This window comes from Rhineura floridana, chromosome 7, assembly GCF_030035675.1.
Source record: "Rhineura floridana isolate rRhiFlo1 chromosome 7, rRhiFlo1.hap2, whole genome shotgun sequence".
Taxonomy (NCBI): Eukaryota; Metazoa; Chordata; class Lepidosauria; order Squamata; family Rhineuridae; genus Rhineura; species Rhineura floridana.
In genome coordinates, this window is record NC_084486.1 from 149,657,840 (window position 1) to 149,685,002 (window position 27,163).

A 27,163-nucleotide genomic window follows, 5' to 3' on the forward strand; every position below is an offset into this window, starting at 1 on the left:
ATTATGTCGTCTTCAAAGCTGCTGTAAATATGTAAAGGCTTACAAATAGGAGGCTAGCTTCAAAAGGGCCTTCAGTAACCAGGACAGCTGTTATGATGTCAAGGCTAGAATGTTGGACTAGGACGGGGAAGACCTAGTTTCAAATTCCCACTGAGCCATTAGACTCATTGGGCCTTATCTACCTTACAGGGTTGTTGCAAGGATGAACTTGAGGAGCTTTCTCTTCTCCACAGCACCCCCCCATATACACACACCTTTCCATTTCCCTCCATCACCCCAACTGTGTGCCAAAACATGACTGATGTAAAAAACCAAACAAAATAAAACTGAAGGAACAATTCCAGTGGCATGATTTGCACTTCTCTGGCACAAACACAACCCTGTTTAACTTCACTGTGCCAAGCAGAGATGATTTAAGAGCAATTATTAATTGGTACTAAATTGTCCTTTGAAATTCTATTTCAAGTACACATAACCACAAACTTGTAATATTTTTATTTTTAAAAAGTCCAACAGCTTTAGAATAGATCCAAATGTATTAACATTTCAAAAAAAATACCAAAAGGTACAGTTTAAAGCATATTCTCCTTAAATACAAACTAGCTCTCTTGAGATGCATTGCATCAATGTTTTGCATCCACGCTGATGCAAAAGGATTTCAATTTTTAAGTGCATCCTGGTAGAAACCAAACACAGGATGATCATAAGCATATATAGTCTACTTCAGTTCTAACAGACTTCAACAGAATTCCTACTAACAATGTAAAAAAAGAGGAACTTTTATATTCCAAACTTTTTCCATTGCAAAGATATAGAAGATATTTCAAAGAATTAAAAACAGAAGAAGTTGAACATTAAATTATCATGGATGCATGACTATTTAAAAACTGATCTAAAGAAGGCCCTGCGACTGCCAAAGAAATTTTTGTTTTGCTCTCCACAATAAACTAATTATTTAGAAATGTCAATAAAATAACAAAAATCATGTTACACATAACAGGTTTCAGAAATTGAGCAAACTTAGTAGCATCCTTTTATACCTAGGTGTGCCTCTCAATGGACCTACTATGGACATTTTTCATCCAGGAAGTGAGAGGTCTCCTCAAAGGCAATTGTAAAGCTCACACTATGGTTCTCAACACGGCTAACCTGAATGCCGGATCAAGGACTTTGGGCCCATCCTGAAAATTGTGATATACAATCTTTGAATTCCAAGAATTTGGGTGGATGGGTGCTCACATGCCGGCTCCCACTACTTTTGATCCCTTGATACCACAGGGGGGTCCCTTGACAGCCCCCTGCCCCCAATGCTCACCTGTTTGATCTGCCACTAGCTATAGGAATCACGAAGTGCACATGTCTGCAACACAACAACCAAAATAATTTATCTGGTAACATTAAATGGTCATAAAAAATAGTTTGAAGCTAATAAGGATCTGAAGCAAACTGGCAGCTTAAAAAAGCATCTAACTTGTATTGGTCTAACACAGCCTTTCCCAACTAGTGGGCCACCAGGTGTTGTTGGACCACAACTCCCATCAGCCTCAGCCAGCACTGCCAATGGTCAGGAAAGATGGGAATTGTGGTCCAACAACATCTGGTGGCCCACTAGTTGGGAAAGGCTGGTCTAATACTTGTACCCCACAGAGACTGACATGTTTGTTTCTCAAGCATGTGGACTAGGTTCTTGCAACCCCCTCAGGCGAGGCTTCACTCTGTCACTTAAGAGCGTAACAATAACCACTACACCTTTTCGTCCCCATCAAATTATGGATTCTTACTTTGCCACCTCAGCTGCCAAGCAGTTTTTGCTTCCAGTGCCAGGAGAACTGCAGAGCTTCAGTGGGATAAAGAAGTTTTGAGCTGAAACAACAGAAGGGCAGTCGGGAGCAGCGAACTGCCATCCCCACAAGGGTTAAGCAAACTTTGGCAGCAAGGGGTAGGTACAATGAAAGGATCCAATTTCCAACTTTGCAGTTGTGGGAGGAGCAAAGACTGACCACCACACTGACCACCAACTTCACTGGTGGCTACTTACAAAATCAAAATAAGAACAATTGGCGTTGCGCACCCCTGCTGGGGGCTTATATGGATTCTTCCCATCCAGACACGGGATGTTATTTACCAAGCACACTAAATTTTCTCTTTTTATGGTCCAGTATCATGTGCATTTTCTTTTTAACTAGTGAAAATCAAAGCAGATGTTTTTGTTTTTTTTAAAAAAAGATACTCAGTTTCATCAGCATCTTGACACAAAGTCCCATTTTTTTTCGGCCCACCGCTAGTCCAGTTCCTTAGAAAGACGGGACTCCTTGGGCAGCCCCTAGCCCACCGTCACAAAGCGGCTACCTTTGTTCTGAGAAAGGGCTGTCCTCTGCTCCTTCAGGATCCCAAAGCGCTCATTGAGGGTCATGTTTGTCTGTAAACAAAGAAGGATGTCAATTAGTGCAACTGTCACCCATCAAAACAGGCTAAAGAGGGACAATGGGGGGGAAATGGTTATCAGTGATTTCCCCTAACAAATTGAATACACGCAATAAGCATCAACTGAACAGTTTGTACAACTGAAGGGGGACTTTGGGAAAGATACGAGACGGTCTCTTAGATATGTTGGGGCCAAATCATTAAGAGCAGGTGACTGAAATGTGGGGAGAGCCTGATGGTGTCCAAGTACTGGCAGAAAACCTTAAAGAGGAACTCAGAAAGCAAGAAAGAGGAGCCACCAAGTTCCTACGCTTTGGGTCACTATCTGGAGCAACCAAACAGGCCCCATAACCACCTCCTCCTGACCTTGCAGAACCTGATTGGTGGCTCATTCATCTTCTCACCCACTGGGGCCTCCAAGTGAGTGAACAGCGCTAACCGATCACCTGGCCTTAGTGCCAGCTTCAGTGAACAGGACTGGAACTGGTCAAGAGTAGAAAGCAATAAAAAAGGAGGGAATAATAGTTACCCTTTTTATTAATTACCCCAATCTATGAATCCCCCACATACAGCTGCATGCATCCATCTGTGTGCTAGCACTTCCATCTCTTTCATTTATTTCTTTAAAAATGTATAGCCCTTTTTAGGAGAAAACTCATAAAGCAGCAAACAGACCACAAAATTAAGCAACTATTTAAAAACATCAAAAGCCTAAAAAAAAGCTGGCATAAGGTCAGTCCAGCATAAAACACTAAAAGCAAAATAAGGTAGCAACGCCATTTTCATAGCCCTAATTAACATCAAACCTTAAAGCAAGGAAAGGGGAACCTATGGCCTTCCAGAGGTTGCCAGACTACAATTCTCTGTCTCTGACCACTAGCCATGCTGGCTGGAACTGAAGGGAGCTGGAACCCATTCACATCTGGAAGGCCCCACAGGTTCTCCATCCCTGTCCTAAAGACACTGACGAAGAGAGAGCCAGGGGTACGTTGGAGCTTGGGGGGGTGGGGTTGAGAAGGATCAGCAGAGAGGGCATGCATTCAACTGGCTTGAGAAATGCTGCATCCAGAACAAGAGGAACTGAGACCATTCTGTATGAGTCGGCCAGAAAAGAAAGTGATGATTAACCTCACCCAGAATGGTTTCAGTGGACTGGTAGAAAACACAGTGGGGAAAAATGGAAGCCAAAGTAAAGGCAGCAGACAGGGGATCTGGAATTCTTAAAACACCCGTTTTTAACTTTGTCTTTTATTGACAATTTTAATGTTTGTTTTATATTTTATAAACTGCTTAGGAAGTTCTGTTGACAGTCAAGCAGTATATACATTTTGTTAAATAAAATAATAAATAAAGTAAATGTAGGAAGATTTTCTTCTTTAAAAAAGAATACACTTGAGATGGGGAACAGCAAGTCAAAAGGAAAAGGAAAGCAGGAATGGGACCGAAGGACCCTGTGAAATGGGGGTCAGGCATCCACGGGAAGTGTGCAAGGAATTGAGAACCACACCAGAAAGGAACTCAATGGCCCTGTCATGGAGATCCAAAGTACAATAAGGAGCAGGTGGAACACATTTTAGTGTCAACACCACACACCCATTTTATCCGGATGAAGAACAGCTCGGAATAACCAACCTGCTTTCCAACACTGTTAATATCGAACTGCAGTGGAACGCCTTTAGGGATCTTCTTCTCTTCCGACTGCTCCCTCTTCATGAGAAAGGGAGGCACAGGAGTGTTGGCCAGCCTTGGCTTTAAGGAACTATAGAAAAAATACATTACTAACGGCACATTGAACAGGGTTTCCCAAAGCAGACGAGAGAAGCTATCTATGAATTATTTATTTAATTAGCTTTACCACACGGTCCCAGGGAGGGTTACAACAATAAAATATGCAATTATAAAAACAAATAAAACAGTTACACTTCTCTTGTTTTAGGGCTGCAACAATTCAACAATTCCACATATAAAACCCATTAAAAATAGTTCCAGTACAGATGCAGACTGGGATAAAGTTCTCCACTTAAAAGGCTTGTTGAAAGAGGAAGAGCTTCACTAGGGGCTAAAAAGACAGAGATGGGTCCTGTCTGATACGTAATGGGAAGGAATTCCAAAAGGTAAATGCCACCATACTAAAGACCCAATGCCTATATCGTACAGAACGGACCTGATGAGGTGGTATCTGCAGGAGGCCCTCTCCTGCAGAGCGCAGGGATCAACCGGGTATATAAGGGGCAAGGTGATCTTTTAGGTATCCTGGTCCCAAACTGTATTGGGCTTTGTACACCAGAACCAGGACCTTGAACTTTGATGAGTACTTCCAAGCAAATAGTGAAAGGAGAAGGTGATGAATTAACAAAGGCCACAGTTGCGATGCTGGACTTGGAGGGTGAGCACAATTACTCGCCAGCCATGTTTGTTTTTCTCAGTTCCCACAACTATTCCTGTCAACAAGTTTCTTCAAGAGATTCTAATACAAGATGAAGCTGCTTTACTCACATGGAGGATGGTATTGCACCAGGATTGTCAATAGATACAGTAAGAATGCCTCCATTTGTAGTGGATGTTTGCCATCTGGTTGGGAAGCAGAAAACCCAGATTACCCAGACTAAACTTATTATATTACATATATATATATATATATATTACTCCACTATTATATTACATAGATTTTATACCCCACCCTTCTCCCAACATAGGAACACAGCGTGACTCGCAGCATAAACTATGTGGTATAAAATTATCAGCAGCAATAACGACCTGGACAAATAAGTATGTTTTTAACTTGCGCCTGAATGGAGCCAATGTGGAGAACAGTTTAAAATCACTCGGGAAGAAGTTGGATAAACTATATAAGCACACATTTCTCACTAGGTGATACTGCTGTCTCTCCCAACACACACACCCATGAAAGAATCCCCTTTCCCGAGTGCCCAGGGAGAAGCGGAAGGGAGACTCTCCTGTTTTGGACGCAGCTACTGTTTCCTCTTGGCAAACAAGTCCAATAAGGAAGGCATTTGCATCCAGAATACAGAAGTAGCCACAGGAAAAAGTTCCCTGTTGTATAACCAAGCAAATTAGGCAGCAGTTAGGCACAGAACAGAGACTGGTTCGTAGTCAAGATCAGCAGGAGTTCAGAAATCCTCAGACCTGGGCGTAATGGGTTGTTATTCAGTGATGTTGTTCAGATGATGGTATGGGTCTCTCAGCATAATGGGGAGGGAAGCAATTTTTCATTACTTCCCCTCCCAGCCCTTGCAGCCTCCCACCTCCCATACATCTGCTCCAGAGAATCAGGGAATCCAGAGTTGCTTTGAGAGAGGCAGCTAGTGGGACACCTCTGAAAACTGCTTCTCTCCCTGTTCTGCTGACTGAAGCCTCGAGCTCAGCTGAGCAACACTGTTTGATATAACACCTGGCATATTCTCTACCTGTTGATAACTGCCTTTGTTTTCTTCCTCTTCCTCTGTTGCCAATCCTGCAGTAAGTGATCGATTGTAAGCTCCTAGGGACAGAGACCTATTCTCTTGTGTTCTGTAAAGCACCATGCATATTGATGGGACTGCATCAATAATATTATCATCTACTATATATTTTTGGAAAGTTGTTCACTGTGTATTTGGACATTTCTGAAGACATTTATTTATTTATTTATTTGAAAATAATTCCATCCCGCCCTTCTACCCTATAATAGGGCACTCAGGGCGGCTTACAAAAATAAAATCAAACACGTACATTATAAAATTGTAAACAGTAAAATCACAAAAACATTAAAATAAATTAACATAAAATACAATTAAAACACATAAAATACAATATATATATATATATATATATATATATATATATATATATATATATATATATATATATATATACACACACACACACACACATATATATATAGGGAGTGGTACTAAAGGGACTACAAAGGTAAAAATTAACATAGGAGTCATAAAAACAGCGTCAGGCTCTACGTTCAGAACCAAATGTAACATCATGTTTCCTGAGATCAAGGAGCAAGTTTTTATCTGTGTTTGGATACAATTGGACACCATTTTTAATCAAGATGGTGGACTGAACCTTTCAAAACTGCACTGATATTTTGTTTATTAGTTAGAAATCCTGAACGCCGCTGGACTCGAGGCTCCTATTTAACAATGGCATACTACTTAATGAGCAAAATATTCCTGCCTATTAAACTCTGGACTGCTACGGACAAGAAGGCGGCCAAGGAAGAAACTAGGGCGTTAAGACTTATGCTTTCCACCATGCCCAAGCCATCCCCTCTCTCCAAACACATGGTGGCTTCTAACTCATTGCCAGCAGCCTGTCCCTCCCTACGAGGTTATCCACAGCCTTCCAGAGGATGTCCATTCTCCATTTGGGAACCAGTAACACACCTCCTGATCCTATGCATGTTTGAGAAGTTCAATGGGTCATGCTTCCAAGTAAATGTGCATAGCTTTGCAGCGGTATACAAACAACTTCCCCCACTATCCATACCCCAGAACTGCCTACTGGAAGCAAGCAGGAGGCATGCAACACGTTCATTTGGACAAACGGTGACACCACATCATGATGGCACACTAAGAATATGAGACCAGCCACAATCAACACTGGAAGGTGACCCTTTCTGGAGCTCCCTCACTCCCTGCAGTAGGTGCCACTGCCCCCTGCTTCCAGCATAGCGACACTCTAAGGGCACCACCCAAATTGGACAGATGTTTTCAGTTGCTGGAATCGGACACACATCAGCTCTCTGGATATGGCAACATGAAGGTTTGGTTACAAAGGACAATGACAATCTAAAGCAGCAGTTTTAACACACACAGGCATGACTGCCTTTGCAAGTGCTCTGCCAAATGAAGTAGAACACTTACGGACGAGTTCTGTTTGTGTCCTGGCTGGTTAGGTCATCTTCAGGATGTATTTGTGCCTGCACCTGGGGAGGGAAAAGAAAAGGAATCCAGCCATATAGGTAGAGAAAACAGACAAGCTGACGTTGAAGGGATTGGGAGAGGGAGGGGAAGAGTTACTCTGAAAGCGTTGGGGGCAGGAATAACCACAATTCAGTAGACTACAGATTTTGTGTAGGTTACTGGAACTTGACCAACCCCATCCAGTAGGGCTGGGGGTGAACATATCCACAGGGATCCATAAAGACGCTTGCTTGGCAAACAGCAATCTACAAAGCTGATTGGCACTATGGTATGATGGGTTAGGTCTCTGTTTCACAGTAGGGATTTAATCATATGGTTAGCCATCTTGAATATGAATAGTAAAAACAAAGCACAGTGTAAATATATCAGAATAAAAAACGGAGGAGGGGGCTGACAAAGAGAACTTCAGTCGAAGCGGCTAGTGGATCACAACGTCAGCCAACTGGACAGAGACCTCCTCCCCCACCCCATTTTGAAGTGCTGTTGTTTCACACCCCCAACCTGGCCAGCATCAGCCACCGTGGGGCCCAGAGTCTGCTCACCGCTGGGGCTTGGGTTCTCCTTCATCTCTGCTGCCTGCTCTTTCCAGTGACCTACATAGCAAGACTGGGTGCCTGGTAACAGACCACCCTACTTTGAGCCTCCCTGCCTGAGAGACAGATTCAAATGCCTTTGTTTGTTCTGTCTCAGCTGGTACTTCCAACTCGCCACGTTCTCCCGCGAGGGACTCCCTGCCTTACTTTCTAGCTATGTTTCAAGTGGGCAGGCTGAGAATTACATGTGCTCACTTCAATAGCCAGCATTGTTGTAAACTTATCTGGCATTCCAGAGAACCTTTCGTCTTTTTGCTGATGTACTCCAGTTCCTTCTTTCCTTCAGCTTAAAAGTTTTGTTGAACCATGAGCCACGTCTATGTGAACCCTGCATTATCAGCTTTCACCCACAAAGACCTTGAAAACCAGGCAAAGGTACTGTGTTTTGGGCATTGCATCACATCTTTGGGTTGAAGCAGACCCAAGGCTGTCATCTGAAGGCTTGCTCACAACAAACACCACACTGACATGCACATACTTCTTCTAGTGATGCTGACAGAGATCTTAAGACCTGTGGAATAACAGCATCTGAAGTAGAACTCAGCTACGCATAAAAAACACAACTTCAGCCAAGTTTTTTTCAGACTTTATCTAGATCGCACAGAGAAATGCAGGGGGAGTTTAGCACTATTGCTATGCCTTCAACAATACCTTCAGGCCCCGCTTGAACAGGAAAGTTGCTTGGCGTGCATCTTTCTGCTGATATAACTTGTTTCCAATTCTGGCAGAAGGAGACTGTACATTAGTTCTGTAAAACGTATATAAAAAATTGTCTCCATCATCATTTATATAGCACCACTGATGTACATGGTACTATCACAGAATCACAAAACAGGGACAGGGAAACTCCCTGCCCTAAGGAGATTACAATTTAAAGCAGCAATGAGAAATCTTTTTTCCACTCAAGGGCCACATTTTCTTCTGGGCAGCCTCCTGAGGGTCACATGCCAATGGCGGATGAGATCAGGTGCAAAGGTGGGTGGAGCAACAAATGCTAATTCTCTCACACATCCCTCTCTATCCTCCATCTAGGCAAGCAATTATCAGATTCAAAGACACATCCTAGGCAGGCAAAGCACTCAAGGATGCAGCAAAGCAGATCCGGTGAGGGGTGTGGCCTGAGGAAGGGTGTGTGGCTTGGGGAAGGGGTCTGGGGAGAATCCCAAAGGCCACCTTTAGCCCCGGGCTTGAGATTCTCCACCCCTGAACTGAAGCGTGACTAATGTTATTTGTTATTTAATGTTATTTGTTATTATAATGTTATTTAATTTAATTTTTGTAAATTGCATTGCTTTTATTATATTGTATATTGTATTTTTATACCTGTGTTTATTTTTCTTTGTAAGCCGCCTTGAGGGCCTTCGGCTGAAAGGCGGGGTATAAATAAAATTTAATAATAATAATAATAAGGGAGGGGCACAGGTAATGAATGTGAGCAAGCTCAGCAACACTTATTTAGAGTTATTGCAATTGTGGGACTGGTAGCGACACATGCAGGGAAACATATAAAAAAACCCACTAAAAAGAAGAGCCAACGGCCTAAGGCGGTAGGCTGAATTTCTGTTGTGGCAAAGGAACACCTGCATGCTGAGAGCAGGCTGACAAGGAACGTGTTGGCCCACGGCATCCCCACCTCTGGCTCGCCTGCTGAACAGGGGCAGCAGCACCACCCACCACTGCACTGAAGACTCAAGAGCGCTTCAGCCCCGACTCCCACAAAGCTTCAGCTGTAGCTTTTGCAAGGCGACACCCACTTCCATGCCCCAAGCCCAGTTACAGCTAAGAAGCGGCATTATGAAAGTCAGGGTTCGTTGCGACTTTCCTCCAGCGCTGGGGCCATTCTAATGAAGGTGCTTTGGGAGGTGCAGTGCTGGAGCACCCGGCTGACAAAGTGGCTCTCAAACTAAGGCAGCATCCTCTGCAGGGCTGATGCTGAAGGAGATTGGAAGGCACTGCGTTCACATGCGGTACACAAAGTGTTCTGCTCATTTTAGAGCCGCTCCACACCACTCGTTTAAAGTACATTCAACACACACTTAAAGCACATGACTTCCCCCAAACTGCAGTTTGTCAAGGTTGCTGGGAATTTGTACCTCTGTGAGGGGGAAACCACAATTCCCAGGATCCTTTGGGGGAAGTCATCCAATTTACATGTTCGTTGGATGTGCTTTAAAGGTGCGGTGTGGATTTGCCCTCAGTCAATCCACATGATGAAGCAATGCCTAGATGCCCCTTCAATCAGGCCTCTCCCTCAAGTGTCCCCTTGCAGCAGCTCCTCTGTCGGGCTGCAGCAGTGGGAGAGATGGAAGGAGGGCAACTCCATCACCTCTACCGAGCAACCAGATCCATTCGGCTCCTCCTCTTCATGAACCACTTCCCCTCCAGCTGAACTTCTGTTTGGCACCTGTTTCCCTCTTCCCTTCTTATCCCCGTTTCCTTTCATGTCATGTCTTTTAGACTGCAGTCCTGTGGGCAGCAACTGTCTTCTTTTTATTGATCTTATCAAAGTGGCGAGTACCACAAGGCATTTGCAAAGCGCATAGGAATCTCACCTGCTGTTTAACAAGGTAGGTCTCCTGAGCATGGCGCCTTGCTTTCTCTGTAACTCAGACTGTCTTTGGACGGCAGTCTTCCTTTTCAAAACAGAGTAGTTCCGCTGTATGTTCTTTAGGAAGAGATATTTTACAAGTCAGGCCCATACGTTTCCAAAGAGGTAGCAGCAATAGTCTGTTGCACCAAAACAGCCAACAAGGGGTTTCATGGCACTGTCAAGATTAACAGCTCTATCCTAACCACGTCTACTCAGGAGTAAGCCCATCTTAATTCATTTGGGGCTTATTCCCAGGTAAGTAGGATTAGGATTGCAGCCTATGGGTGATATCCAACCAGGTCATATTTAGAATAGCCCCATTAAAAAAATGTAAATGTACTGCCTTCAAGTCGATTCCGACTTATGGCGACCCTATGAAGAGGGTTTTCATGAGGCTGAGAGGCAGTGACTGGCCCAAGGTCACCCAGTGAGCTTCATGGCTATGTGGGGATTCGAACCCTGGTCTCCCAGGTCGTAGTCCAACACCTTAATGACTACACCACACAATGGGTCCACTCATGGTATGAACAACTTTAAATATACCACAAAACAGTCTTCACCAACCGGTGCTCTTTGGATTGTTTTGGACTACAACTCCCATGCTGCCTGAGGCTGATGGAAGTTGTAGTCCAAAACATTGGGGGGGGGGACCAGGTTGGGAAAGGCTGCTCTGAAAGATTCATGGTGGCAGAAGCTTTCATAGTCTAGAACCCACTTCATCTAATCAAGTCCACAAGACTTTCTGCTACCATAAATCTGTTCACTTTTAAAAGGTGCCACAAGATTTCGTTTTATTTGTTTATATCACGACTTTCTTTAAAAAAGGTCAAGGTGGCTCACAAGAACACAATGAAACACACTAAAAAAAACACAATTACCAGATTAGCAGAACAAGAGAAAAAAGCCTTAAAACAGGAGGAATAAAATTATCGTAAAAACACCACCTCCTCCCATGCCAGCCTGCCCACGCACCAAGAGAGACCCTTCTCTATGTCCCAATTATGGTGGAGGCTCAGCTGATGGGGACTAGAGAATGGGCTGCCTCTATGGCAACCCCTTGAACTGTGGAACTCTTAGCTCCAGGAGGTTCAGTTGGCTGCCTCTCTTAGGATGTCACGCAGTACTGCAAAAACCTTCCTGTTTCGGAAGGCATTTGTTTATATATTAGCCATTTATTTAACGTATTTATATACCACTTAATACTAAAATAGCCTTTACCTGGTTTGCTAAGCTAATGCTGAGAGGAAGAAAGAATCCACACACAAACGGTGACACTAAAAAAACTACACTACAGTACAATATAAAACAATAAAATCCTCCCCCCCCCCCAAAGCAACAACTTAACTTATTTTAAAAATATCTTAAGAGTCAGGGATCCTTTCCCTCTTTGCCGTTCCATCTGGCCAAGGCCAATCCTAACTCACACTAACAGCATTCACCCATTGTCACATACACATTATACTTCAATTCTGTCTCACAGCTACACGAATCACACAATCCCCACTACTCATCCAACACTGCTCATCCCATGCTACTCCCACCCTTCCCCTTCAGCTTCTATCTGATGCCTCTGTTTTATCCCCTGCGCTTCTCTCCATTTTTATTACACTGCAGTCATCCTGTTTCAAATTTTAGGGAATTCTAATGTCGCTGGCCACCCTGAGTGGTGTGCAGGCACCAGAACAGAGGTATATACATCTTTATAAATAAATGAATAAATAATGCATTTCCTCCCCAAGACAGCAATGTAGGCCAGATGAAAAAAGTTAGGTTTTCAAAGGCCAAAAGCCATTCCAAACCGAAGACCTTTAACACTTGTAAACCTGACGAGGTGCGCCTGGCGCCAACACTGTTATCTTTTCGGTGCCAGGTCAAGACTTTCCTCTGTTCCCAGGCTTTTTAACATGTGTTTTTAAATTGCTTTTTAAAAATGTGTTTTTAAATTTGTATATTTGTTTTTAATGTTTTTAACTGTTGTAAACCGCCCAGAGAGCTTCAGCTACAGGGCGGTATACAAATGCAATCAATCAATCAACATCACACCAATAAACCAGATCTCCAATGTATGGGCACATACATTTTAATTTTATGAGGACCTTTACTATATTTGTCCTTGAGTGTACACTGTAGCTCTGGGGGATAACTTTTAAGAACGTAAGTACAGCCTGGTGGATCAGGCCAGCGGCGCATCAACTCCAGCGTGCTGTTCTCACAGTGGCCAGCCAGATACCCCAGTGGGAAGCCCGCAAGCAGGAACTGAGCGCAAGAGCGCTCTCCCCTCCTAGTTTCCAGCCCCTTGTTTTTCTTGGTTGTTTAATAGTTAGGCAAAGCCACTGTGCAGTGCATCGGTATCACCCAGCTGTGAAGCCCATACAGATGGACAAACTACCCTGGGGTAAGAGAGCTCGGTTGTGAATAGCTTGGACACCTGCACCATCCCGTCAGGAAACAAGGGGATCCTAATATATATCCTAATATATATAAAATTATGCATGGCATTGAGAAAGTGGATAGAGAAAAGGTCTTCTCCCTCTCTCATAATACTAGAACTCGTGGACATTCAAAGAAGCTGAATGTTGGAAGATTCAGGACAGACAAAAGGAAGTACTTCTTTACTCAGCGCATAGTTAAACTATGGAATTTGCTCCCACAAGATGCAGTAATGGCCACCAGCTTGGATGGCTTTAAAAGAAGATTAGACAAATTCATGGAGGACAGGGCTATCAATGGCTACTAGCCATGATGGCTGTGCTCTGCCACCCTAGTCAGAGGCAGCATGCTTCTGAAAACCAGTTGCCAGAAGCCTCAGGAGGGGAGAGTGTTCTTGCACTCGGGTCCTGCTTGCAGGTTTCCCCCAGGCACCTGGTTGGCCACTGTGAGAACAGGATGCTGGACTAGATGGGCCACTGGCCTGATCCAGCAGGCTCTTCTTATGTTCTTATGTTCTTATCAGATGAAGACACAGGACAGAATAGCTGTACGTAACCTTTCTGTTAACTAGGCAGCCAGGAGTAGCTACCCTGAGCCACAACTCAAGTACATGCCAACAAATATCTATGGTCTTTTACATGTATATACACATTTAATGAGACCTGCTAGACGTTCTCCCCGATTACACACAGTACATCTCAGCTATCCGGCTGGTCCACTGAAATCTGGTTATTTTGAGCTAGGTCAGGAAAGAACATTTGGATCGAGGATTTAACATAAAGTCTCTTACACTCTGGATGGGGTGAAATGCCGTCTATTCACTGAGTGCCTTTCGTTTAGCCATGCAATGGGCTGCTCTTTCCATGTTTGCGTGCATTATGCACACTGCATGGGAATGAAGCAGCATATAGTAAAGTTGTTTAGGCTGCCTTTTAAACATCAGTTTCTGACATCAGCGCTGCTTTAGAATCTCCATCTGCTGATCGTCTGCTGTTAATCTGTTGCTTTGCATATTGGTTTTGTTGTGATGCTTAAATTGTTTTTTATTATCTGTAAACTTCATAAGCTTTGTTGAACAGCACAGAGCAGCATGGCAAAGTCTAAAAATAAGGGCATCACCACTTTTGTTGTTGTTATGTGCCTTCAAGTTGATTACGACTTATGGCGACCCTATGAATCAGCGACCTCCAAGAGCATCTGTCGTGAACCAACCTGTTCAGATCTTGTAAGTTCAGGTCTGTGGCTTCCTTTATGGAATCAATCCATCCCTTGTTTGGCCTTCCTCTTTTTCTACTCCCTTCTGTTTTTCCAGCATTATTGTCTTTTCTAGTGAATCATCTCTTCTCATTATGTGTCCAAAGTTTGACAACCTCAGTTTCATCATTTTAGCTTCTAGATGACGCATATACCTGAATGACATTCCAACAGCTTTGGTGAAAACATTAAAATGGAAAGTCATGCTTAAGTCATCCTTGCAAGTCCAAAAAAAAAATGATTAGCCCACAAGATTTTTTTTTTTTTTAAAAACTAGCCTGCCTACTCATGCATTTCTGTATTGACCAAGGGTTGGCCACGGCTTTACAAACTTTTTTGAGTTTCTGCCTGTTCACATGGCAGTAGTTCTTCAGGCCTTCACAATTCCACCAGCCAGGGCAAGAGCCCCTAATTCAGCACAACCCAAGGCTGGTGGGACCACAAGACAGGGCCTTTCCAGCCACAACACAGTTAGCTTTCATTTTGCAGGTGGGTGTCTGTGCTCTTGCTGTACATTCCTTTGTTTCTTTTTTGTTTTTACGGGATTTTTTTCAACGTGATTGATTTTGATGCTGTTCTACATTTGATTGTTTTAAGCTTCCTTGGGGGTCCCGTACATGACCATGAGACAAGGGTATAAGTGTCTTAATAAATAAAAGAAATTAAAGCTGCAAACTTATGCCCGTTTACGTGGGAGCAAATTTCCCATGGAAATCTCACTGAAATCAGTGGCCTCCTTAAAAGGCTCCTTCCATTCATTTCATTCATTGGCGATCACTCGTGGCCAAGTAAGATTGTCTTCCAAGATAAGGTCTTTAACGGTGGGTCGATAAGTGACTATGGAGGCCAATTCTGGATCCACACAGCCTCCCAGATGGAAGAGGGTCACAATGGGGATTTGTTTGATGTGCCTTCTGCTTAGCTTGTTTGTCCCTTTCGCCCTGTATTCGTGCTTCTTCAAAGTCCACAGCAACTTTAATAATAGCAGACCTCCATTTGGGATGTTCATGGGCAAAGACTTCCCAGTTCTCAATGTTCATGTTACATTTTTTTAGATTAGATTTAAGAACATCTTTAAACCTCTTTTGCTGTCCACCGATACTCCGTTTTCCATCCTTAAGTTGGGAGTAAAGTAGCTGCTTTGGAAGAAGGTGATCAGGCATTCGAACAACATGGCCGGTCCAGTGAAGTTGGTTGAACGATCATTGTTTCAACACTGGTAGTCTTTGCTTCTTCCAGAACGCTAACATTAGTCTGTCTTCCCAACTAATTCGCAGAATTTTCCGGAGGCAGCATTCCTCATCACCTTGAATTATTGCTCAATGTCTTGGGAGGAAAGGAAGTTAGTTCTCACCTTTGCTCCTTCTCCTTAACTTTCGATTTCCTCTGCTTCAGAGGAAAACTCATCATGGTTTTGCATAAGCCACACTCTGAGCTCCAGTTTCAGCAGGAAACAGCAACCACTTGCCTTACAAGTTACAGGGGATGAATGAGATAGACGAATTAGAGTGGAGGGGACTCTGCCCACTGAAGGAGATCAGAGTGCATTGGGTAGGATCCAATGTAGCCGCTCCATTCATAAAAGGAGGCTTGCACTTACAGAAGGGCTCCTTTTAAGAGTGGAGCAACGACACTGGATCCCACCAAAGGTAAAATCCCTAGAGCAGGCAAGGCATTTTCACAGAGCAACACAGAAGAACACTGGAGTAGTTCTCACCCCAAACTGCCAAAAAAGTATGTACACACATGCACCCACCTTTTCACTGAGAGGTGATCTGTTGAGGGGGCTGATGCCTTTGTGAGCTCCTAAGGCTTTTCTTGCTGCTAGTCCTGTTTTGACACCATAAGGGGGCCTCTTTCCAGCCATCCGCTTTCTGCGTCCTAAACGGTTCTTTCCAAAACCTGAAATGATAGAAATACACAACAATACGTGGGTGATGGCACAAAAGCAAGAAAAGAGGCAAGGATTGAGACTGAGCCTTCACCTAGAGAGGCAACGTATCCAGAAATTTTAAAAGATATCTGGGGGAAGGGATTCTACTTGCAGATTTATTTCAAAAGAAATACACTTGTTTTCTTATCAGATCCAAACTTCCTTATGCACATTACAGGCACATATGCTAGAGCACAGGAGCATGTGGAAATCATTGGCATAGAATTCTGCAACAACCCTAGCCAAGAAGATTTTTAAAGAGGTGATATGAATACATGGGGGGAGAACTCTCCCAGCATCTATTGGCAATAATAGCAAAAAACACAACCTTCATTATCAAAGGGATTCTGCTTCCCGGTACCAGATGCTGCGGCTTAACATCAGAGGAAGATAGCATCTCAAGCGTTGCTAGCGGACCTGTGCAAGACATCTGTCCGGCCACTGCAAGTATCAAAACTACCAAACAAAACTAACTGTTGGGCTGACCATGCATAGCCATCCTTATGCAGTCTGCACAGAGAGGAAAAAGGAAAGCGGAGCTATTTTATAAGCTCAGCCGGAAGACTAACTCCACCAGAATCCTCCTGGTCCCACACTGTTTCTTTTTAAGTTCATTATTAACAGAATGACTATTGAACTTTAAGAACTGGTGCCTGAGTCTGCTTTTTTCCTTCTCCCTCCCCACCCCCCTTTTTTTCTTTTATGCTGTGTCTTTCAGACTATAAGTCTGTGGGCAGAGGCTGTCTTGTTTTGAATGATGATATGCAAGTCACTCTGGAAGGCCTTTCAGCTGAACAGCAGGGTAAAAATTGCTCTATATAAATAAAATACTTTATTTGTTTAAAAGTATAAAATGCAATATGCACTTCTAACCACATAAAACTGTACTGATATTTCTGAGTATGTATTAATGAAAAAAGGCAGGTTTCAAACAACTCTGACATTTTACTGCTCTGTTATGAAATCCACCCTGAAGTTCCAAAAACAAAGAAGCAAAACCGCCTTGCCTGTGTAGTCCTGGATCCCCCATTTGGTCCTCTTCATCCGGAACTGCCGTGTGCCACCCTGTTGCAGGCCCCTCTTCATTCTGGGAGAATACTGCTTCCTCTCTTCTTTCTTATTCAATTTAATAATATCATCTGGAGAAACATAACAAGCGCTTTGGCATCCAACATTTCTCTCCTGGGGAACAATACCACCTCTTGCATGACGTGTATCAAACCCTCAGGTTTTCACTTAAGTAAACTCACAGGATCACAGTAAACCCTTAGAAACTTTTCTAGAAGCCATTTGCCGGTGATTATTAAAACTGGCGCCAACCACTTAAATTAGCCCGTGATCAAGAAGTAGAAGCAGGCTCCACTAATTCTTGCACTGTTCGCTACTTTTGTTTTTGACTCTTTCCAGTCTACAAATCATAGTCTTGCCTTGACCGCTACAAACTCCTCTCTGGTCTTCCACACCCTCATCTTCATCTATTTGCAATCATCACCTCTCTCGTTGCGCTAATCATGCGACTCTCCCTCCTGAAGTCCCTTCACGGGCTTCCCATCCACAGCCGGATCCTGCCTCAGCTTCTCGTGCTCGCCTTCAAACCTCTTCATTTTCTCCTCCTCTCTCTGTGCTTATCTTCCAGACATCCTTTCCAGTGACCTTCACTCATCCCGCTCTACCACCTCCAGTAGGGTTGCCAGGCTCAGGGCCTGAGACTGATCCTGTATCTTTAGGAGAAGAGAAAGTCAGCCAAGTGCAGGTTTTCTTGCAGCACTGTAACGGGAAAAACCACAAGGTGGAATTCTCCGTTCCCCCTGCACAACTTTTAAAGATACAGAAGACCTCCAAGAGGCCCTGAACCTGGCAACCCTAACCCCCAGCCATCCAAAGATCTCCTGCTCCTTGCACAGAATCCACCTGTTTCCCCTTATGCCTGGAACGGTCTTCTGGATCGCCTCCATGCAACTACCTCCTGAAAACTCACCTAACCCCTGCCCTTATTGCAAACAAGCCAGTAAGAACCTAAGAAAAGCCCTGTGGCTGGGCCAGACCAAAGGTCTAGGGACAGACTAGATCCTGCCAACCACAAGAATGTAAGAAGAGCCTGCTGGATCAGGTCAAAGGGGGCCCATCTAGTCCAGCATCCTCAGTGGCCAACAAGATGCCCAGATGGCAGAGATGCCAGCAAAAGCTGAGTGCAACAGTGCAATATCCATCGACTAGTATTCTGCCTCCAACTGCAGAGAGGGAACATAGCCGTTGTGGCTAGTAGCCACTGATGGCCTTATCCTCCATGAATGCGTCTAGTCCTCTTTCAAAATGGAAAAAATGGAAATGGACTGCCTTCACGTCGATCCTGACTTATGGTGACCCTATGAATAGGGTTTTCATGGTAAACAATTTTCAGAGGTGGTTTACCATTGCCTTCCTCTGTTACCATTGCCTTCCTCTTTTAAAGTCAATGTAAAAAGTACAGGTAATTGAGATAATCAGGTCTTCTTCCCCTGCCTACCTCTGCCTCTATTCCCCACCTTTCCTGTGTCTGTTTTAGACTGCAAGCCCCTTGGGCTAGCACCCTGCCACCCCTCTCCTTTGTCAAGTGGCCACATACATAAAAGGCACTCTACAAATAGATACATGCATGCTAAACTGAGACCTTTGAATGCATCGTAGCATCCAGTCACCACAGGTAACGGCTGTGTGACAGGGTGGCCTTGCTGTCTGAGGAAGGGCAAGAGGACAGTGATGGTAATACCAGGGCTGTGGAGTCAGAGTCAGAGTCAGAGTCATGGAGTCGGAAGCAATTTTGGGTGGAGTCGGAGTCGGTAGAAATGTACCGACTCCGACTTCAAAATAAGAACTTTCATAGGAATTTAGGAAAGTTTTCTTGTTCAGAAATTTTAATCAAGTAAATATATTTTATGTTCTATCAATCTAGATGATTCACGCAGAGCTTGGAAAAGTTACTTTTTTGAACCACAACTCCCATCAGCCCAATCCAGTGGCCATGCTGGCTGGGGCTGATGGGAGTTGTAGTTTAAAAAAAGTAACTTTTCCAAGCTCTGGATTCACGTGGTGGTGATGAAATGCCTTGTGCTACCATTTTACTACAGTAAATTTGTTATTACTAGTTAATATACATTTGCCGTTTATGAAGGTGTCGGAGCCGGACAGTAGAAAAATAGAGGAGCCGGAGTCGAAGGTTTGGCGTACTGACTCCACAGCCCTGGGTAATACTCTTTGCATACAGAAGGTCCCACACTGAATCTCCGGCTTCTCCGGTTCAAAGGAACTCAAGAGCCCAGAGAGATGTTGCCGGTCACGCGGGGCCAAGAGTCTGACAATAAAAGGCTGCTTCCCACTTGCTTTATTAAAAATGGGGTCTGGGGAGCTCCACTGCTGGTTTGGTGGAGTGTATCAGCCCACAGCCAGGTAGCACTGTGGACATCCTCTTCTGTATGCTCACTCACAAATATCGTTCAAGATAAATCAAGCTGCATTTAGAAGTTTTTTTTCGTACCACTAGTTGTACAAAGCTTAGCACATAAACTGCAACCAATTGCACCGCAGAATCTGTACAATTAACATTACAGAATCTCCTCTTCCTTGCATTCAAGGCCCTCTGAACCCTCAATGAGCCTGAAAGTGCTGAAGTTGCAGAATAAAAATCTAATAAATAAAAATCTTGACAAAAGCAGGGCTGTTTAAAGTTAAATAAAGAGCTCTTCCATATCTCTGAACACATACTGCATCTACAAACGCTAACAAATTGTCTGTTGAGCCTCAGCTATCCCAGAAGGAACAGGGAGGGGGGAGGCATGAGTTTCAAGCGCCTCCGCTGCCAGAAGACGCAGAAGATTTGGAAATTGTTGAGTCTGAGCAGGACCTTGGGGGAGGGGGTGCGTCTGATCTCCAGCCAGTTCCCACGAAAGGCGTGAGCCCCTAGCTCCTGCAGAGGACCTGTCAGGGGAAGTTCCAGAGGCAGTGCCAACTCCTCCCTTGCCCAGCCATCCCCAGGATGCTACCAACGTGGCACAGCCCCCTGACCTCGAGCCCGCTGCTCAGGAGCAGGTGTCTTCTGATGAGCCGTTGGAAACACGCCCCCCTACACCTCGTTCCCGCCATCGCGAGAAAGAGACGGGGCAGAGACAGGACTTGCGCAGGAGTCAGAGATTACGATCAAAAACGTTCCCTACTTAAGCTTGCCACTTACAGTGGGGAGTTGCTGAGTCAACTTCCTTCATATGCCACAGAGCACGTCTAGAGTGCAATTAGGGATTATAGTGAGTTAGCACAGGGTTTTCTATGAAGCGCCATGCCTTTGATGTATCCATTACTCTAATAAAATGAGATTTACTTGCACCCTCGTCTCAGCCTCGTCCTTCCGGCTCTGGACGGGACAGTCAGTAATCCAGAGTGCCTCAATTTTCTTTTAACAAAAGTTGCTATAATTCGCTCAACGCCATTACTTCATCCCTACTCGCATCCTTAGCATTCCTGTGTTTCAACTGCAAAATTAGAACCTAATGCTGGACGTTTGGCAAGAGTCATTGTTACAGTGATTTCCACAGCATGCCAGTGTCATAAGCTGCTTTGTAATTGCCTTCGCAGGATCATCCTTACAACAATCCTGCAAAGGAGGGCATGATTTCTTACAAGCATATTGGCTTCGGGAACCAAGGCTGACAAACAAGTCTGAGGGGATTGGGCAAATTCACATTCAAGTCAAGATTTAAACTTCACACACAGACATAGAGCCCAGCTGCTGCCTAACCAAGAGCCCTCCCCCCAGATATCCCTCCAATAATCTTCAAAGAGACTAACTCCAAAGTCAGCCTGCAAGAAAAGCACTCGACTCCCAAGACAACTTGTTGGCTCTCTCACTAAGGTCATCTTGTACATGCTTCAGAAACCGCAGCCCATCTTATCACATCCCACATCAGCAGGAAACCTTGGATTGGGAAATTACAGACACAAATTTCAGATTAGCTGATTTTGAAGAGTAGGGAATCATAAATAGCGTGGTGATATTGCTGTTAATAGCAGGCACTGAAGAGACTCAGTATCTGGAGGTTGATTACCTAAAACATACTTGGTTTCAGTGAGCGCTATGTTAAAATAGAATTGGGGGAGGGATAACACTCTAAATAAATCTTATTTATTTAAGACACGTCTAGAATCACTCCAGCTTATTTTGTGGTTTCTAACTGCTTTTAGCTGTAACTGTGTTAACCCTTATAGCAGGGAGGGAGCATCATTTTCAGCCTGGGGGCCCATTCCATCCTGGGCAAGCCTACAGGGCCACATGCCAGTAGTGGGTGGAGCAAAAGGCAACAGTGGGTGGAGCAACAAATGTAAATTTTACCTGAGGTTCCCCATCTCTCCCTTACATTACCATCTTACTTCCTGTGTTCACTGAAAATAATATTTATCAGCCATGTAGCGTATGAATGCAAACCTGTCGTTCTAGTTTTACAAGTGCTAGGCCATGCTGCCCTCCTTGTAGTCACCCTAAAAACCTCCCTCCCAAAAGCAAACTCTAGCCTCCTCTTTCTCCAGTTATGAAACTGCCTTGCTCAGTTTTGTCAACTCGGGCCGGCAGTAGCTACCAAAGGCCTTTCCCTGCCACACTAATGACCAAGATCCTCTTAACAGGAAATACCTGGGATTGAACCCATGGAAAGCCTGTACCCTATCTGCTATATTAGAGCATAAGAATTCCATTACAGAATCAAAGCGAGGCCCAAGGTGGTCGCAAAACATCTCCTAAACCACTATTTATTATATTTATTGAACTACTACTACTATTATTATTGCTATGACTGCTCCTCCTCCTCTACTATTACTACTACCGACCCTTCACCAGCAGGTCAGGGATTGTCAACATGGTGTCTGCAGGGGCACGTGCAGAGGCCTTCTCTGGCACCCACAGCCTCCTCTCCCCCCAGTGAAATTAGGCTCGAAAGAAGCATTCTATTGCAGCCAAAAGAGTAACCTGTGGTGTGTGCCCTTGGCTGCAGTGTGTGCATGTGGCACCCATGACAGTTTGCAAGCCCCGAAAGCATTAGCTGCAGTAAAGGAATCTACCAAGGAGGAGGAGTCATCACTATGTTGGTGCTGTCAGTCAGGAGACTTGGCAACCCAGGGAGGTCATGCAGCTTGTTCTTGATTGTGTCCCACCCTCTTTGAAGAAGCAGGTGATACAGCTTCAGATGTCTAGGTGGTTTAGTGGCAAGGAGTGTTTTTACCAGCTCTGGCTGTGATGCTAGCCAGTCTTATCTGGAGAATTTAGCCCTGACCTTGGTTATCCGTGCCCTAGTTACTTCCAGCCTAGAATCCCACAATGTTTTCTCTGTGGTGCTGCCTTTTGAGACAATCCAGGAAGTTCAGCTGGTTCAGAAGGTGGAGGCCACATTACCATCAGGAATTCAAGAGACTGGAGAACATTACTCAACTGTTTTCACTTCACTGGCTGCTTATCTGTTTCTATTTAAGCTTTACATTTTAAAGGGCTGGATTTAGGATTAAAAGCCCTCAAGGGACAGATCATGGCAAAAACTATCTTCTGCCCTGCCTGCCAGTTAAGATCCAAGGCTCAGACAGATACTTATGACACAGCCTTTCCAGCAATGTATTGAAGAATGTGGAAACCTCACACCTGCCCTAAGACCCCTGGGCCCCTTCTCTTTTAATAGTTAGACTTATTGAAAACTGTTTTATTTTAGCAACTATTGGGAGGGGGAATTGGTTTTTCTAATATGTTGTTTTGAATTGGGTTTTTAGCCATCTTAAAAAGTATCTGTTTGCTGTTTTATTGCTTTTAATCTTATAAGCCACTTTGGATGCTGACAGAGAGAAAAGCAGGGTGAAAATAAGAAATCAAATCATACCAAATCTAGCCAGGCAGGCATTTCCAGGAAGCCTACAAGCAGAGCATTGAGGTACTATTGTCCCCAGCTCCAGCAAATGTCATTCACAGATTTATTATTATGATTGCTATTATTAATTAAATGTTTAGGTCCACCCATTAATGAGTATTTCATGAGTAGCTTACAAACAAAGCTATCTTAAAAATTCAATGTATATGTCCATGAAGCCTTTGGTACATGACACCTCAGTCCCCCTAAGTACTATTTATATGTAACCATCTCCTCCTTCTATTGTCTGTGTTGATTTATAGAATTTAAGTCCTTGAACACAGAGACTTGTCTTTTCATACTTTCCATACTGCCATGCACACAGATGGCATTTATTATTTTCTTATTCTTACTACTACTACTACTATTACTATTACTAGCAGCAGCATTACTAACAGCAGCTGGAGGTTCCACTAAATTACAGACCCTCTATTACTACTGCTGCTACCACTGCGACTGATAGCAGCAGCATACTGCTCCTGCAGCTGGAGGTTCCACTGAACTATAGCCCCTCCACTATTGCTGCTGCTACCACTACTACTAATAGCAGCCACATACTGCCTCTGTAACTGGAGGTTCCACTGAGCCATAGCCTCTCCCCATTCAATTGTCCTGTCACTCAGCCCCGCCCAGCTCACCTGCTGCGGTCCTTACCTCTTTAAGCGCCTCCTCTTTATGAACTCTTCCAACACTCCCCCTTCCGGGTTGCTTGCGTTGATTATGCCCTCTCTTCTGCTTCTTTCTCTCCCCCCCCATAACACACATGGTTCAGTCCGAGCATCCCCCTACCCCTCGAGGCTCAGGCCCGCGTCTTTTCAGGTCTCCTTACCGAGCGACATGTCGATCTTCTCCAGAGTTTCGCTACCGGTGCTCCTGAGCGGGGCTCCGCCAGCGCCGAATCCGCTCATGGCCGCTGATCCCGTCGCTACCTCCCCTTCCCAAACACAAGAGAAGAGCCAACCCCACAGCCACTCCTTTCTGAGCATGCGCGACCTGCGCACTACGCATGCGCCTCCCCCGTCCTCGAGACGGAACCAAACGCTACCCCCGCCCCCGGTGCGCGCAGGGCGAGTGGGGAAAGGCGCCGCCGCCGCCCTGTTGCTATGCCTACTGCGCGTGCGCAAAAGCGGACAGCCTCGGTCACACCTCGGAGTTTATCGTAATGTTCCGAACTGAGCGCATCACCCCTTGTAGGTGAGGAGGCGCGTATCGTAATCCACTCCGCTGGTCTCTTTGCCCCATATGCTAAATGCACATAAAAATTTTTTTATTTATTTATTGTATTTATGTCCCATCATTCTCCAAAGAGCCCAAGATGGCGTACATGGTTCTCCCCCACTCCTCATTTAATCCCCACAACAACCCTGTGAGGTAGGTCATGCTGAAAGGCCAGTGAGTTCATGGCGAAGTGGGGATTTGAACCTGGGTCTCCCAGGTCCTAACCTTTTAAGGCTGCAATCCAATGCACATTTTCTTGGGGGACAAACCTTTCCTAATGCATTAAAAGGGGCTCACTTCATGGACGAAATATTCATTCATTCATTCATTGGCGATCACTCGTGGCCAAGTAACATTGTCTTCCAAGATAAGGTCTTTAACAGTGGGTCCGTAAGTGACTATGGAAGCCAATTCTGGATCCACACAGCCTCCCACAGTGAGGACATAGGTTTCCAGATGGAAGATGGTCGTAATGGGGATTTGTTTGACATGCCTTCCGATTAGCTCGTTTGTCCCTTTTGCCCTGTATTCGTGCTTCTTCAAAGTCCACAGCAACTTTAATAATAGCAGAGCTCCATTTGGGATGTTCATGGGCAAAGACTTCCCAGTTCTCAATGTTCATGTTACATTTTTTTAGATTCGCTTTAAGAACATCTGTAAACTTCTTGCTGTCCACCGATATTCCGTTTTCCATCATTAAGTTGGGAGTAAAGTAGCTGCTTTGGAAGATGGTGATCAGGCATTCAAGCCCGTGGAACTCGGATGGGCACACACACGAGCGACCCTCATAAGGGCAGCTCTGCAGCTAGATCAGGCCAAATTCTCATCTAGTTCCCACATCCTGTCCTCACAGTGGCCAACCAAGTGCCCCCAAGGGAAGCCTGCAAGTTTTGCCTGCCGAAGGGCCCAGGTTCAACACCTGGCTGGGAAACTGGAGCGCCACTGCCAGGCAGTGCTGCCAATACTGCACTAGGTGGACCACCAGTCTGACTCAGTTAGCAGGTAGTTTCCTACGCTCCTATTTCCCAAATGACATATATGGCAAAGGGCACAGTTCCCCGGAGGGAGTGCTACCTGCCACGGAGAAAGCCAGATTTTGCACTCGCACCCTCCTTGCCATCCAAGGGAGTGGTACTGTAAGAAGGACCTCTGCCTCTGATTGTAAACTGTGTGTTGGGACATACGGGTCCCAGGTCAGTTAGAGCACCTTGAATTGGTTACTTCTTGAATGAACATGCACCTTGAATTCTCCGGAATAAAACACTGGGTTCTAAGATGGCATCCAATGCATGCTTCCTTGGGACTGCCCCACTGAATTTAGCAGGATAGAAGTGTATAACAGGGGTCACCAACCTTTTTGGACCGGAGGGACAATTTCAAATTTTGAGAGAGTGCTGGGGGTATCAGTCACGAAATGGCTTCCATGGGGGCACACCATAACACAAAAGCAGAGAGCAGTTTTGGTCTCTAGTATGTATTTCCATACTAGGAAAGGCTTGACTTGCTGAATTTCTGCCTGTCATCCAGTTGTTAAAGGCACAAGAACCCTGTTTTTCCCTAATGCCAAACCTAAACCAAAGCCATCCTGTGGATGCTTGCCTGGAAGTAAGCTCCATTAATCACAAAGAGACTTACTTCTGAGTAGACATGTATATTATACTGTAAGTTAACAACACAGTGAATTCGTAATGAGTCCCTGGTCTTTATCTCCTGCAAAGCTGGGGACATGCCTTTGCAAAGTTTTCACATTTGCCTTTGGGAGGGGGAATATTTCACACTCACCCACACTTACTGTGTAGTAGTATTTACAGAAAATAACTTATAACCTGAGCCCAGGTAAAAGCATAGAAAAAAATGCATCCTGCTTGCTCAGGAGAAAGGAAGGGCAAACTATGGAGATTCCAAGAGCTAGAAAAAAAAGACGGAAGCAGGAAAAGTCCACCAAAAGGAAGGGCAAAAACAGCAACTCTTTAGGATCTCAGAAATTCCTATTGCCTAGTGTCCAAACAACTCATTCTCAATCACAGCTCTGACTTCACTCATTGGCTAATAACACAGGAGCAACCAGGCTGGCTCATTTAACATAAATCAATTAGAAGGGTACCTGGACATTTTGCTCCAAAACATTCTTTCTAAGAGGGTTAGAGAGGTTTTTTTTTTAAATGAAGGATCAGACTCTGATACCTGCTGGGAATGCTGCTGAAGGCCTTTGCGGGCACCATGGTACCCACAGGCAATGAGTTGGTGGCCCCTGATGTATAAGAACAGGTTAAATATTTCATATTGCAATGTCTAATATGGAGGATGGTTAAAACGTATAGATAGCAGATATCTATTCATCATGGATCATCACATTTGGAAATTTTATTATTAATTTTTTTATATCCTGCCCGTCCTCCTGAAGGAGTCTAGGGTGGCAAACATATAAAACAATAAAAAAGCAAATAGTCTTTCATCCAGTGATATCCTGGTTGTGAGGAACAGTCTCCTTCAGAAATCAAATGTCTGAGTAAACAGGAATGTTTTTAAATTCCTCCTAGAAATCAATAATGACAGAGACAGACACCCCTGACTGACAAGGGCATTCCACATACTGGGAGCCACCACTGGAAAGACCATTATGCATCTTATTCTGAATACCAAGTAAAATACTGGTTCCTTCTTTCTTTCTTTCTGCAATGCAAGACATGGCTTGCAAACTTGATTTCTGCACCTCTGTGGGAAAATACTGGTTTCTGCAATCCCGGTTTATATTGGTAACATACTGCCATAAAGGTTTAAATGCTTTGCTTAATCTCTGGACCAGTTTATCAGAATGGAGGAGGACAGATGCTATGTGGCCAGATGGCAGGTGCAAAGCAGAACAAACA

The 27,163-nt window shown here is 44.4% G+C and overlaps 1 protein-coding gene across 2 annotated transcripts; it reads right to left on the reverse strand.

Moving 5' to 3' along the window:
* Positions 1–479: 479 nt before the first annotated feature.
* Positions 480–24,097, reverse strand: FYTTD1 (forty-two-three domain containing 1). Of its 2 annotated transcripts, none has more exons than XM_061637570.1 (9): positions 23,905–24,097; positions 17,172–17,303; positions 15,988–16,133; positions 10,510–10,622; positions 8,609–8,705; positions 7,305–7,366; positions 4,921–4,995; positions 4,057–4,183; positions 480–2,419 (listed from the first exon to the last, which is right to left on the reverse strand). In XM_061637570.1, exons 1-9 carry the CDS (start codon positions 24,059–24,061, stop codon positions 2,324–2,326), a joined length of 1,005 nt encoding a protein of 334 aa, XP_061493554.1. In that variant the 5' UTR covers positions 24,062–24,097; the 3' UTR covers positions 480–2,323. The 2 variants fall into 2 exon arrangements, with proteins under 2 accessions (XP_061493554.1, XP_061493555.1); XM_061637571.1 differs by lacking the exon at positions 23,905–24,097 and adding an exon at positions 23,730–23,815.
* Between the last annotated feature and the right edge of the window lie 3,066 nt (positions 24,098–27,163).

Bases quoted from the DNA above. Each gene is read 5' to 3' on its own strand.
- FYTTD1 (XM_061637570.1), bottom strand. From the start codon at position 24,061: ATGCTCAGAAAGGAGTGGCTGTGGGGTTGGCTCTTCTCTTGTGTTTGG. The intron at 16,134-17,171 runs GCAAGGCGGTTT...CTATCATTTCAG, and splicing joins GGGGATCCAGGACTACACAG to GTTTTGGAAAGAACCGTTTA. The intron at 8,706-10,509 runs GTGAGATTCCTA...TACGTTTTACAG, and splicing joins CCTACCTTGTTAAACAGCAG to AACTAATGTACAGTCTCCTT.